This window comes from Palaemon carinicauda, chromosome 38 (assembly GCF_036898095.1).
Source record: "Palaemon carinicauda isolate YSFRI2023 chromosome 38, ASM3689809v2, whole genome shotgun sequence".
Taxonomy (NCBI): domain Eukaryota; kingdom Metazoa; phylum Arthropoda; class Malacostraca; order Decapoda; family Palaemonidae; genus Palaemon; species Palaemon carinicauda.
Window position 1 is genome coordinate 27255603 of NC_090762.1, and position 14766 is coordinate 27270368.

The window sequence follows — 14766 nt, forward strand, 5'->3', positions numbered from 1 at the left end:
AAACTTCTTGAAGTTATCCCTTCAGCCCAAACATGACCTGGTATATCTAGGAATCCAAATGAACTCCCGAGATGCTTGTTACAAACCGACCAGTGGCATTGCCTGTCGGGACACCTAACATTCTTTGAACGCTTAGTCCCCAACGGTCACCTTCACATTCGATCACTTCATTGGTAGCTTTAAACCCTATGATATCAGAGCAGGACTCCTCCAGGAGCATTCATTCCGGTAGGGTAAGAACAGAAGAAAGACTCGAGTTGGTGGATGCAAGACTTCAAAATTCTCAGAGGGGCATATTTTTCTGATCCTGTGGGTTTGATGCTCTTTACAGATACATCAAAAGAAGGGTAGGGGGTTCACCTGCAACAGCATATGGCCTCTGGGCTGTGGTCCAGCTCAATCAACTGTGCCATATAAACCTCTTGGAGTTGAAGGCAACCTTTCTAGCATTTCAACATTTCCAACAGCTCCTCTTCCAACTCATCAATGATGCTAATACCTGTTATGGCAGCCTGCAGAGTAGTGCCTGAACCTTTTGTTGTTGACGGAGGTTCTGAGGGAGCTACCCCCCTTACATGACCTTCTACATCAACCACATGCGAAGACCTATCACAGGGCTGTCGCATCCTTACGACTTCATGCTTGGAGATTGTCCCTCATCTCCTCATGTAGAGAGTTTTTGTAACCAGTGGTGAAACAGTTGTATGGGTACTTCGGGAGGTCCTCTATTGCAGTCTATCAGGGAAAGTGGGCAATATTTTGTGGTTGGTTTTGTAGAAAGGGTCTCTCTCTGCTCAGAAGCACTGTATTCTCAGTCTCAACCTTGAGGAGTTGACATTTCCTTTTCGGCAGAATTGTCTATGCTTGTACACTTGTAGCTTTGAGTTATGTTGCCCTCACTTGGAAGCAAGACCTCCTTGGAACCTAGTATAAGTCTTGCATTCTCAAAAAGGAGCTCCTTTTGAACCATTCAGTTGAGCATCAGGCTGTGACTTACCCTTAAAACAATCTTTCTCCTCACCTTTGCCTCTGTAAAGAGACAAGTTGCATGGTCTCACGATATTGCCTATTCAACGGGATGAGAGTACGTTACACTCCAATTCACCCCTAGGTTTATCGCTGAGACTTAAAATGTGGCTGTAGCGGACTCAGTTCGGGCCCTTCCGAATTGCGAGTGTATAAGAGGTAACCGATGACACAGATCAACTTGAACTATACCCTGTGAGAGCGCCAAGGTGCTATCTCAAGCGTACCAGAGGAACTCTCCCATACAACAAACATCCGCTTGTCAACACAGCCAGGGTTAAAAGGAGGATAATCAAGAACACCGTTTCCTCCTGAATTAGGCAGATCATTGACCGGGCCCTCAATTATTACACTACAGTAGTCAGCAGGGAAGACGTCCCTAAGCTCATGATGTCAGGGACACTGGTACATCCCTGGCATTTAGAAGGAACTTTTCTATGGCGTAGGTGTTGCAACCGGGTGTGTGGAAACATCAAACAACCTTCAATGCCCACTACCTGTAAAACGTGACATAAGGTCCTTAGATACGTTCTCTGTGGAGGCCGCTCGGCTAGTTGCCTTAGCTACCCTACATGATTATTTGCAGTTGCTTGAGGGCAGAGGTTATGGTATTAGCTTAGGATGAATTTAAAGGAATTATTGGCCTTTTCTTTTATTCTTCATCTTCCCTTCTCTTGGGATACAGCATCCAAGGCCTTCTAACTGGCTCCATTAACTGGAGGATTTTGAAATTTTCCTAAATATTTATGATTACTGTACCGTATATTTTGTTGCGTCGCCAATCTTCTGGCGAGGGAAAGTTGTGTTGCCTATTGTTTATACATAGCCTAGATGTAAAACTAATAGGTGTCAAAAGGTGCCAGGATATACTCACCTCGAGCTTCATTTAAGCTCGAATGTGGCAATCCTGGGGTGAAAGTTTTCAGCCTGTTAAATGGACCTTCACCCACCTATAGGCGAGTCTCCCATGTATAGAACGAGGGTTTGTATTCATGTTGGAACAAATTACATATTTGGAAGTAATTTATATTTTTCAAAACTATACGAACCAGAAGCTATTTACACATATTTATCCTGCCTTCACTCTCCCCCCCCCCAAGTCCGGCATGCAATCGAAAGTGGTCTCTCTTGGTAGCGAGTATGCAGTTGGGCCAGGCTTTACTAAGCCAACTGCCAAGAGGTTTGTTGACACCACATTTAAAAGATTTTATGATCATTTACACCATCTATCACTGAATCTTCTATGTAAAGTCTTTTAGGTTTGTATAGTTAGGAAAAATACAAATTACTTAAATTTCATTTTCATTGGATGTTACCAGATTGATTTCAGTACTGTAAATTATTAAATTTTTTTTTCAATTGGTACTGCAAAGTACTTGAATCACTAAAAAAAATGTGAGATACGGGTTAAACAAATAACATATTTTTGCAGAAGATTTACTTCCAAGTGAAAGATGTACATTTGTACAACACATGATAAAAATGTGTTACCTTCTACTTACAACAAAATTACATGACATATTTACAAATTGTGTACATTCCATGTTTAGAATTGGTCAACAGATTGTAGGATACCTCTATAAAAGCTGGGCTATTAAATTCCATAGGGAGGATGAGGAACAGCTTTGAAGGAGTTGAAGTACAAGATTAGAAATGTTCTTTGATTAAAATTTCCCCCTTCCGGTTTACTGACTTCCTTCGCCCAGGTTTATATAATCTGTAAATATATACTTTACCTTGGCACTTGTTTTGCTCAATTAACAAAAAAACTTCTACTCACAAGGAATTATATTAATCGTTTCAAATAAAGTTTGTTCTTACATGGAAACCTTTACATACTCGGTAATAAAGTAGTAAGATTTATGAAAAGAAGTGCTAGGGAACCAAACATTTAAAGTGTAAATTAATTAATTTTTATAATTATCTAGATTTTTTTCTTTTTTGTAATTAAATTGTATGACCAAATGTTTGTGTCAAGTGCAGTAAATTTTATAAGATGAAAATTATATTTAAATTTTATCAAAATTAAGAAAATGTTCAAATTCTTTATTCTTATCAATATAAAAGCATTAGTTTAAACTACTGTACACATTTTTAAAACTATTTATTTAAATAATAATTGAGAATGGCATTGTTAATCATCCATAGTTCTCTAGCACTTGGCATGTGATGGATAATACAAATTGAAAGCTTGATTTTGTACAGTAGAAACTGTACATGATAAAATGTCTTTATATATTGTTTATATAGTATATTCTCTATCTATAATACATCTTTGGCATAGTGAAGCCATATTTTAACATCCTAAAGTCACTCACAGTCTCCCAACTGGCACCAGATACAACATACACACCATATGAACACATTTGCATTTCCACATTACTCTCATATCAATGAAAACAGTATAAAATCCTTCAACAGAATTCTATATCATTGCAAAAGAACAACTTAATTACAATACTTGGTATATATGATCTTACTTTACAACATTTGTATGGCAACATGAAAAATATACAGGACATATTATTGCGCTCAGTGGCTGCTGTAGTAACATTTGTGGTAACGGACACCAAATTCAGTGCTTTTGCCTTCCTACTAATTTGATTTATTGTTATTACAAAATGGTATTGCAGAAGAGCATTAGCACCGAACAGTTTAATTTAAGTGCCTTAGACCCAAAATGAGAAAGGAAAGGACAGAATATGAAATTAAATCTAGATCAATTTTTCATGTGTAATACTGGAAAATTTGTACTAAAATAAGGAAACCAGTTGAAACTACCGATTCATAATGGCAAAATCAAATTGAAGATACTGTACACATGTCACTTTGATATACTGTAATTGCAGGTTACCAGTTCTGTGCAATATTACAAAAACTGTACATTTATTTGTATTATAACTATGACTGCACAGTGACAAAAGTTGCATGTAGGAAACAATGGCACTTTATTATCTCCTCCCTTCTAGAATTTCATAATTCTAGAATATCGCAGAAGAGTGCCCTACAGCATTTCAGCCTTTGTAAAAGCTTTCTTAGAAAGTTTTGAGAGTAATAGTGTGCTTATCCTGTACTTTCATTGTAAAATAATAACCTTAGAAGTGTAGTCAATAGAATAAATTAATTAAATTTCTCCCTTAAATTCAGTACAATATTTTCCTCAATTAATCCAAATGTAAAACCATGAAATTTATATAAACCATGAAAAAAAAATTCACTTGGATATGTTAAACATGGAATGGTTTTGTTTGTTGTATTAAAATTATACATATAATTATTGTGTGAAAAATCAAACTTAACATAATGTTAACGGGAAAAGACAAAATAAGTACAGTACTGTACTTTACTCTTTTATACAAACCTCTTTGACGATTACCGTATCTTGTACATGAAGATCTTTTCTATGAAGTTTGATATGATTAATTTAAAAATTAAATAAAAAATTTAAAACTGCTCTTAAATATGTTAGAATTAAAGAAATTGTTACAGTGATTGCTGAATATTAGGTACAGTGATGTTAGTAGTTTGTCATTCAAGTCTTTGACATAGAAGTTTGAAATGTACAGGTTATTTTTCACCATAAGCTGCCTAAAACTAGTCTTTGGTTGTAATGTTTGATTATTTAGTAGTACACTATATCAGTTTAAATACTTTTCTATTTAACTGGGTTTTACTTTACATTTATTTTTGAGCAAAAAGTATGAAAGCACTTAACAAAAACTTAATATTACTGTTCTTCACTTGCTTCCTTTATTCACACTTTAGAAGTAAAGTCATTACTGTATTAACAACTATTAATTCCTGGTAAAATTATGCAGGATGCAAGGGTAAGAAGTGCCAGTGGAAAATGCAGATGGATTATTTGGAGGTTTAGTCGCAAGTTATTTTCGCTTCATGAAAATACTGCGACATTTGAGACAGGGAGATTTTAGGGTGCCAAAAGGGTTACATAAATTTGGATACCGTTGCTTAGTAGATAAAAAAAAAATCATATAACGTAACAAGCAAATATATCCATAAAAAGCTTGAAGTAGAATTTTCTTAATTCCAAAATACCCTCTACCAACAAAAAATCTTTGGAAACGACCAACACAAACTTCGAGCCAAGATGCTCGTAAATCAAAACATTTTCCTTGACAGAAAATGCCAGATCAAATGAGGCACAAAGGAAAAAATTGTCTATGGTTCTATAAAGTATGTGTACAAAATATTCAAATGATTAATTAATCTGCAACATCACTGTACCTCTGTATATCAGCAACTGTTATAGCATCAACTTTTTTCCAATCATAAAAAAGTAATACAATAGTTTTTAGTCTTAAGTATATCAAAATTCATTTTCATATGGAATTGTTATTCATTTACATCAATGATAATGAACATCTACATATTGTCACATGCACCCTACAAGAAACTGTATATAAGTACAATTAGTAGGTTACTTCACTAAGGTAAGAAAAAATTAAAAAGGATTGTCTTTACCCCCTCATTTCCATAACAAAATAGTTTTAGCATCTTGCAATGTGCACACTATTGAGAGCTTTGTTTTATTTACTTTTGGTCATGAATGGTTTGGCAACTATCATCTTTTCACAGATCACCAAGGAAGACACTGTATGTGCCAAAGTGAGTACTGTACATGGCAGCTTGACACTTTCACACAATAAATCTTTACTTTGTAGTGATGAGTCAATGAGCATTTCATGTTATGCAGTTACAACAAGTCGGTATTTGATATCCGGCTGTTGTAAGTGTGGAATAAACCACTGTAGCCAGACTGGACCTGCCAGTACCAGGCGGGATTTGGCTTTGGCCTTTGCCTGTTCAGAACTAGAATGGGTGGGGTATCAACCACATATGAATACACTTTGCTACCTCCCTAACACTCCCTCTCAGGTCATGTTCATGGGAGGAGGATGTCGGTGTAATATATTCGAGTCACGTGTTGGAGAAGTGTGAGGTGGAGGATACTGGGGGTCTGATGGCCCTCGGGGTGAAGAAGAAGCTCCTTCTGGAACACCTCTCTCATCCCTTATGCCTTCTAACTTCCCAATGGTACCATTGATGAGTGCTGTGCCAATTGGGGGTCCTATAGAAGGTCCAACTGAGAGTCCTGTAGGTCTGGTGGGTATGCCACTTTCCGGTACAATTGGTGTAGTGTAGCTCAAATGACTAGACACAGTATGAAGAGGAAAAGCCTGATGATGAACATTTCCTGGTGGCTTTAGCTGATGAGACCAAACTGATGAACAGGATGGCTCTGTTAATGAACCAACCAATCTAGGTTGAGGTTGATGATGCCTTGGCCCACACTGATGTACCTGTACAGGCCCTGGGGCTATGGAGGGTACTTGAGGTACAGAGTGCACCTGGGGGTGAGATGTTCTTGGATATGGCACTCCTTCTCTTGGAGACACCAACTGATGAGTATGTGGGTGAGAGCCATAGGGTGGAGGATTTGGGTATCGAGCTGGATCGTTGGGAATTATCTGTGGTTGGTAATGGGGTGTTTGAATAGGAGGAGGAACAGTGCCAGGATAAGAACCTCGCTGGGCGAGTGGAGGATGGCCTCCTTCATACTGAGATCGTGGCATAGGAGGCTCTTCATAAGGATGATAGTGAACAGGAACACGGGGAGGTGGGTAATGAGAAAGAGTCGAATGAGGACGTACAATTGTGGGTGGGGGAAGTACACCTCTGTTGATTATATTATCAGGAGGTAGGTGGCCATGTACAGATGCAGGTCTTCTACATGAGGGATGGTGATGTTCATGAATATTTGGTGTTGGCATTTGTGGAGCCATTACCAAACTTTGTACAGATCCATGAATAGGCATTTGAGATGCTGAAACATGACTATGGGGCCTGTTAGGATTTGGAGGTGCACCAGGTCGGATTAAATCAGGCGGGGGAGATTCTCTTGGACCTTGAAGTCGAGGTGGTGGCGGGGCTCTTAAATCTCCTGTGCTTGAATACACATGAACTACTCTTGGTGACTTTGTGTGTGTAAGCGAGGTAGCTGTGGCTGTTGATGTGGAAGGCGATGATGCAGTCTGAGGAGAAAGGTCAGATGTGGGGACATAAAGCATGTCCTCCTGCAAAGCAGGAAGAACAGTTCTGTTAGCTGCTGCTCTCCGTCGCTGTGGGGCTGCATCTTCATCACCAGCATCCCTGTAAGGCCAAGTCATATGGGAACCAGCCATTCCCGGCTGAGCCATTGCTGGTGGGGCCAGCTGTGTTGCCATTTGGTTTAAAAGATCTGTAGTTGACCCAAACCTGGGTTTGATTCCACGTACTGAGGGCCTTCTATTAAATCCATACTCCTCTTGTTCATTGGCATCATACCGACGACGAAGACGCTCCATCCGACCTGCATCTTGTCGTACAAACTCTGCTAACTCATCAACATCTACACCTCCTGGTGGTAACTCTAATAGTTGTGCTGTACTAACTGGACACAATTCACCATTTGTTTCGTTACTACTATAACCACTTTCAGTTGTGCTTGTTGCATCCATATCACTGCGACCTGATAGTCGTGGTGAAGACTGTGAGGATGATGGAACTGAAGATGATCTGTCATCATGTAGCGCTTCATCAATATCATCAAAAGTGTACGAGTCTGAATTAGAAGCCATTGAAGAACGGTCACGCGAGTTACTAGCAACGCCATTGATTAAAGGAACCCCTGTATGAGCTGCCATTTGAGTCAAAAATTGCTTCCTTGCATCTGATGTTTGTGCATTTGCTGCTGCTGGTTGGTCTCCTTTCTGATCTTCATCACCTTCCTCTGCTGGTGGTAAAGTACCTTCTCTTGTATATCTCACACCACCACTGTAGATTAGTTTATCACAATCTTCATCACTTACAAGCTCAGCAATTGAAACAACTGGTATGGCTTGGTATACAGTTGGTGTTGAAGATCCAGAGTGGGACTCTGGTATTTCCTCAGTTGTAGAATCTAAACTAGTACTATTCTGCTCTGGAAACAAGTCTGCCTTTAGTTTCCACTCTCGAACATCACCAGGTACAAGGATTTCTGTTGTTCGCAATGAAGTGGTTTTGTTGAACATTTCAGCTAACTTACGATACTGAGCCATAGTTTCAAGTACCTTGGGATCAATTTCTTTCTTTGCATCTGATCCTTCACTTCCATCTCCATCTGGATCATCCCCGTTGTCTTTTTGATCACAGTTCCCATTTGTAGCGTCTTCCGTTGCTGTTAACCACCTTAATTTTTCTAAAATGGAAGTAGTCTCGCCTTTTTCATTTCTTTCATTTTTGTTTGTGTCTTTTTTCCTAGCATCAGAGAATCTAATGAGAGATCTTCTCAGCTTATTGTGCTCTATTGCTCTTCTGACTTCACTATTACTCCTCATAACACCACCTGCAACGTGAGCCATATCAGAGTTTTCTAATCTTCTAATTCTAGTTTCTGTCATTGTAGAATCTGATGACTGAGAATCAGATGAACTCTTGGACTCGTCACTACAAACACTTGTATTATCTCGTCCTTCAGCTGCAGCAATCCGGCGCCTCATTTCTTCATAACGTTGCATCGACTCGCTAATCTGTTCGTCATCCATCTGTGGTGGTGGTTGCTTCTCTTCTTCCAGTGGAGGATGGTGATCAAAGCCTGCTATTCCAGCACTACCTTCAGGTTCTGGATTAATGGGACTTAATTCAACATGCCAGTCACCACGAGGTTCTCCAAGCAACATGCCCAACTCACGCAATTTGGGCATGAATTTTGCAAGTGTGGCAGAATTAGCTGCATCTAGTGGTATCTTGTCAAGTGGGAGATTTTCCAGCATGCTATATTCATCCCTACCTGAGAATCTCACTGAGCGACGTGGTTCCTCAACTTCTTCAACTTCCACCTTAGGTTTAGTCTTCTTACCATCTCCATTTTTCCACAACTTTCCTCCTTTAAGAATGCCAGTTTTGGCAACTTTAGGATCATTACCCTCAGATTCTTTTCCTTGCATCAACTGATCATGATGCCGAACATTCTCAACTGTTAACTGTGTAGATGGCGTTCTATGATTGACCAAGTCAGGCAAATGAGGTCTTGGAGTATCTAAGTCTAGAAGCCCATCACCGCTTCCAGATTCTGTATCTGCAAAAACAATGTTTATTAGATTTCTGAATGTAAGTGAAACAATTAAAATCATAAATTTGAAAATCAATATGTATTTTTCCCAACTATACAAACCTGAGTCTTTGATAGGATAGTATTAGATGATCACAGGAAGTAATAATTCAAATGGTAGACAGCAATACTGAACCAGAACTACTTAGGATGAAAAATAACAGAGGAGGGAGATACTTAAAAAACAGTGACAGAGCATGAAAGAAGAATAGCAAAAATAGAGAGAAGTAACAGGGTAAGAAAAAAATACCATCAAGGCTAAATCTGAGGATTTATAAAATGGTTTTCAAGTCCGTAGTATTATATGAGGCAGGAAAATGGGCACTTTTAAGAGGAAAGAAAACATGAGATGGATTACTGGAATATCACTATTGTACTGGAAAGGAGTGTGTCAAGATATAAGAAGAATGTGTGGTATATGTAACGTAATGGAGGTAGCTCGTCAGAGATGCTTTTTTTTTTGTTTTTTTATTTGCCATGTGATAAGATACTAGGTGAAAACAATCGAGAGCGAGCTAAGAACATGCAAGTGATGGGGAAGAAGAGTGCGGGGCATCAGCAGATCAGATTGACATAATACTGGCCATGTGTTCTTGGTATCATTGAAAAGTTGCAGCTTATCTAACAGTTAGCAGGAGAAACAATTACCAAAAACATTATTTGTGAAAAATCAAAGGCAATGTATTGCATGCTAACCTTGGTAAAAAGAAACCAGGTACATCAGCAGGAAAAGAAAAACTTTCAAGACAAGCATGAGCTGGTTGGAAAATTTCAAGAGGAACTGGCATCCATAGAAATGTGCTGTTAGCAGCAGAGGCATTCATTGTAGAATTTAAGATTTGTGAATTCTAAGTCTTGCATGCTGTAGCAAATGTTCAACTGCAGCGAGACTGATCCTTCTTGGAAGACTATGTCCTGGAGGACCTTCATAACAGCAGAAGGAAAAAAAGCAATTCCCTGTCACAAGCCCATGGAAAACCATCCAACCCTGCTTATCCGTGCTAATACCAGTGTGTCACTTGGTGTATCACTCGGATAATCCACAACCCCTTGAAAAGTTTAAGGTGCCGAAGAAACAACTGAACATGAGGTGGTCAAAGAACAAGACTTGGCTGACTCGCATTTTGCTTGCGTACTGAATCGAGGTTTTTGGTCCCAAGGTCAAACAATATCTTATGGATCTGCAGCTACAGATGATCAAATGTAGGCGTATATATTAATTTGGACCAATTCCTGCTGTCCAACACCACAACAATACTCCAGCGTATTGTCAGCTGCCTCAAAATGATTAAAGCCTTGGGAGAGGTCACCAACAGAACTCCGAATTGCAGGTGGAGGAAATTGGCCTGAAAGAGTTCCTGAACACAGTTTCAAGGGATTCAAACCAATCCAGGAGACAGTTAACAATGAAATTGTGTCCTTGAGTAGGACAGCAGGATTGGAGATGAAGATGGATAAGGTAAACATCAGCAATCTTCTTGAGGAACATAGAGGGCAGCTGACAAACAAGGAGCTACATAGAAGCAGCAACAAGAGGCTGCAAATAAAATTTATTCAGAGGAGGAGGGACAGACTGACAACCCTCTCATTTCAAGGGAAATTAGTAAGATATTGAAAGTGTGGGAAACCCCGCAAAATTTTATAAAAATACATCACAACAAAGATAAGGCTTCAGCAGGGTGAGCAAGGAATCTATTTAGCAACAATGCGATGTCGCATTTTCATGCTAAAGAAAAGGCAAAAAGTCGTCTCTACAGTAATTCTGAAAGTTGAACGTAGGAGTGTAAATACTGTAAAATGATATTTTCATTAAAATAAATTTTTGAACATACTTACCCGGTAGTTATATATATAGCTTACGTCCCCGACGTCAACGGCAGAAAATTCGAAACTCGCTCCAACCGCCAATTGGATAGCCAGGTGTACCATCCCTGCACCCTAGCGAGGTACCTGGAAATCATTCCAGTGACCCTCATATATTCCATGCCTCTAGTCTCTTAGAGGGGAGGAGGGTGGGACTAAAATTATATATAACTACCGGGTAAATATGTTCAAAATTTATTTTATTAATGAAAATATTCTTAAACACAAGACTTACTCGGTAGTTATATGTATAGCTGATTAACATCTTTGGTGGAGGGTTAGAGACAGCTAGCATATCTGGAATTCTACTTAAGAGTTAATTAAAACAAAACTTAAGGGTTCGTACCTGATAAGGAAGCTGACTTCAATGATACTCTGCCTCATTATGTCTGCTAGCCTTATGAGATCCAGCGATCCTCCCAGGGGGCTGAAGATCTCGAAGGGACTGTCAAACCGGTGTCAAAACCTCATCATGCCAGAACCTCCTCCAATAACCAGTTCCGGGTGCTCTCAAGGAACAAACATGACCACCTGACAAAATCAATGATTGTGGAAGACTGACACAATCTCCACAAACAACCATAAAAAACAATTAAAAGTACCAAGAGAAGAAAAGGTTATTGGGATTATGGGAACATAGTGGTGGATCCTTCACCCACTATTGCACTCGCTTCTACAAATGGACCCAGAGTGAAACGGTCCTCATAACAAGTCTGAACACCTTTCAAATAATATGACGTGAACACGGATTTGCTCCTCCAGAAGGTTGTGTCCATTATGCTTTGTAGAGATCTGTTCTGCCTGAATGCTGCCGACGTTGCCACTGCTCTGACTTCATGAGACTTGACCTTTAAAAGTCCAAGGTCTGATTCATTACAATGAATATGAGCTTCCTTAATCAAAAGCCTGACAAAATATGACAAGGCATTTTAAGACATCTGTAAAGAGGGCTTTTTGACTGAACACCACAAAGATTCAGACTTGCCTCGTAAGTCTTTTGTTCTCTCCAAGTAGCATCTCAGAGTTCTAACTGGGCATAAGACTCTTTCTGCCTCATCTCCAACCAGATCCGTAAGATTTGGAATCTTAAATGCTTTGGGCCAAGGCTGAGAAGGGTGTTCGTTTTTGGCAAGAAAGCCTAATTGTAAGGAAAAGACAGCTTTACCATTGCGAAATCCAACGTTTTTGCTAAACGCATGAATCTCACTCACTCTTTTGGCTGTCGCAAGACTGACCAAAAATAAAGTCTTCATAGTGAGGTCTTTCAAGGAAGTTGAACCCAGCGGCTCAAACCTGTCGCTCACGAGATACTTCAAAACAATATCCAGATTCCAGGCTGGAGAATCTTGGTTCTGTCATTTTGAAGTCTCAAAAGACTTGAGAAGCTCTTGCAGATCCTTATTGCCAGAGAGGTCAAGGTTTCTATGCCTAAATACAGTAGCTAACATACTCCTATAGCATTTAATAGTAGAGGATGAGAAATTGCACTTCCTTCGAAGATATAGCAGGAAATCTGCAATTTGAGCTACAGAGGTACTGGATGAGGAAAGAGAGTTGACTCTACACCACTCTCTGAAAACCTGCCACTTAGATTGATAGACCTTGATGGTTGAAGTCCTTCTTCCTCTTGCAATAGCTTGAGCTGCCTCCTTCGAAAAGCCTCTAGATCCAGCGATTCTTTCGATAGTCTGAAGGCAGTCAGCTGAAGAGCGTGGAGATTTTGATGCAATCTTTCCAAGTGGGGTTGTCTGAGTAGATCTACTCTTAGAGGAAGAATTCTTGGGGTGTCTATCACCCATTCCAGTACCTCTGTGAACCATTCTCTTGATGGCCAATAGGGAGCCACTAGGGTCATCCTGGTTCCTTTGGATGTCACAAATTTCTGTACTACTTTGTACAGGATCTTGTAAGGTGGGAAGGCGTAGAGATCTAGATTGGACCAGTCCAACAGAAAAGTGTCTATGTGGACTGCTTCTGGATCCAGAACAGGGGAGCAATACGCCTCTAACCTCTTCGAGGTTGCGAAAAGGTCTATCCAAGGGCGACCCCAAAGATGCCACAAGCTCTTGCACACATGAAGGTTGAGGGTCCACTCTGTTGGAAGGATCTGATTCCGTCTGCTGAGACTGTCTGACATTACGTTTTTCTCTTCTTGAATGACTCTCGTCAGAAGTATAACGTTCCTCTCTCTTGCCCACACCAGGAGATTCTTTGACGTCTCGTACAGAGATATCGAGTGTGTTCCCCCTTGCTTTGAGATGTATGCCAATACTGTCGTGTTGTCTGCATTGACCTGAACTGCTTTGTTGGTGATTAAAGCCTCGAAACTTTTGAGGGCTAAAAGAACTACCAACAACTCCTTGTGGTTGATATGCAAGGATATTTGGGGCTCTGACCATAGACCCGAGACTTCTAACTTGTCTAGGGTTGCTCCCCATCCTGTGTCCAAGGCGTCGGAGCATAACACAAGGTCTGGGCTCTTTATTGACAAGTCGAGACCTTCCTGGAACTTGTCTGGTTCTTCCCACCACCGAAGGGAGTCTTTGATGGGGTTCGTGATAGGGATGGACATCGTTTCTAAGTCCCTCTTCTTGTCCCAATGGCTGTTGAGATGGAACTGGAGAGGACGAAGATTCAGTCTTCCCAGTGGGACGAATTGTTCCAAGGAGGAGAGGGTTCCTACCAGACTCATCCATTTCCTTGCTGAACAAACTTTCTTGCTTTGAAACAATCTTAGTTTCAACTAGGCTTGCTCTATCCTTAAGGGAGACGGAAAAGCCCGAAAAATCTGACTCCGTATCGTCATCCCCAAATATAAAATCTCTTGAGATGGAACCAAGATAGAATTTTCCTTGTTTACAAGGAGACCCAGTTCTTTCGCAAGGTCCAAGGTTGTCTGAAGATCCTTCAGGCAGTGATCGTAAGAGTGCGCTCTGAGAAGCCAGTCGTCGAGATACAGGGAGGCTCTTATGCCCCTTGAATGTAGCATCTTTGCTACATTCAGCATGAGCTTCGTAAAGATCTGAGGTGCTGTGCAAAGGCCGAAGCATAAGGCTCTGAATTGGAAGACTTCTCCCATGAAAACAAACCTTAGGTAGGGTCTGATGCTCGGATGGATGGGGATGTGGAAGTAGGCGTCCCGAAGGTCTAATGAGACCATCCTTACTGCTGCTAGCACTGACTTCGAAGTTTCCATAGTGAACTTCGTTTTGATGATGAACTTGTTCGTTCAGCGCACTCGCGTCCAGAACTGGACACCATCTCCCGAGTTCTTGGGTACCAGGAATAGGCGGTTGTAGAAACCCAGTGAACGAATATCCTGAACCTTCTCTATGGCCCCCTTTTCTAACATAAGAGACACTTGGTTCAAAAGAGCTTGTCTCTTTGCCTCCTCTCTGTATCTGGGAGAGAGATCCACGGGAACTAAGACTAGGGGAGGGCTCCCTAGAAAGGGGATCTTGTAACCCTCCCTCAAGATCTGAATAGACCATTGGTCTGCTCCTCTCTTCTCCCACGCTTGCCAGAATTTGAGTAGTCTGGCACCTACTGCCTGAAGGCGAAAGCAGTCAGACTGCTTCGCCCTGCGCTGAAACCTCTTCTCTTACTCCTTCTAGCATCAGGTCTGGAGCTACCCCTACTGGAAGATCTCCCTTGAAAAGGCTGGGAAAACTTGGGAAACGTATCTTCCTTAGGCTTGCGGCTGGTAAAAGAGGGAGGAAGAGCCT

General features: G+C 40.6%; 1 protein-coding gene across 2 annotated transcripts in view; it reads right to left on the bottom strand.

The window, feature by feature from the left end:
- Nucleotides 1-2666: 2666 nt before the first annotated feature.
- LOC137630501 (serine-rich adhesin for platelets-like) overlaps nucleotides 2667-14766 on the bottom strand; it is a 409199-nt gene continuing 397099 nt past the window's right edge. For both annotated transcript variants that reach the window (XM_068362003.1, XM_068362002.1), the window contains one exon: nucleotides 2667-9145. In XM_068362003.1, the coding sequence (XP_068218104.1) occupies nucleotides 5919-9145 (3227 nt within the window). In that variant the 3' untranslated portion in view covers nucleotides 2667-5918. The remainder of the gene's footprint in view (nucleotides 9146-14766) is intronic.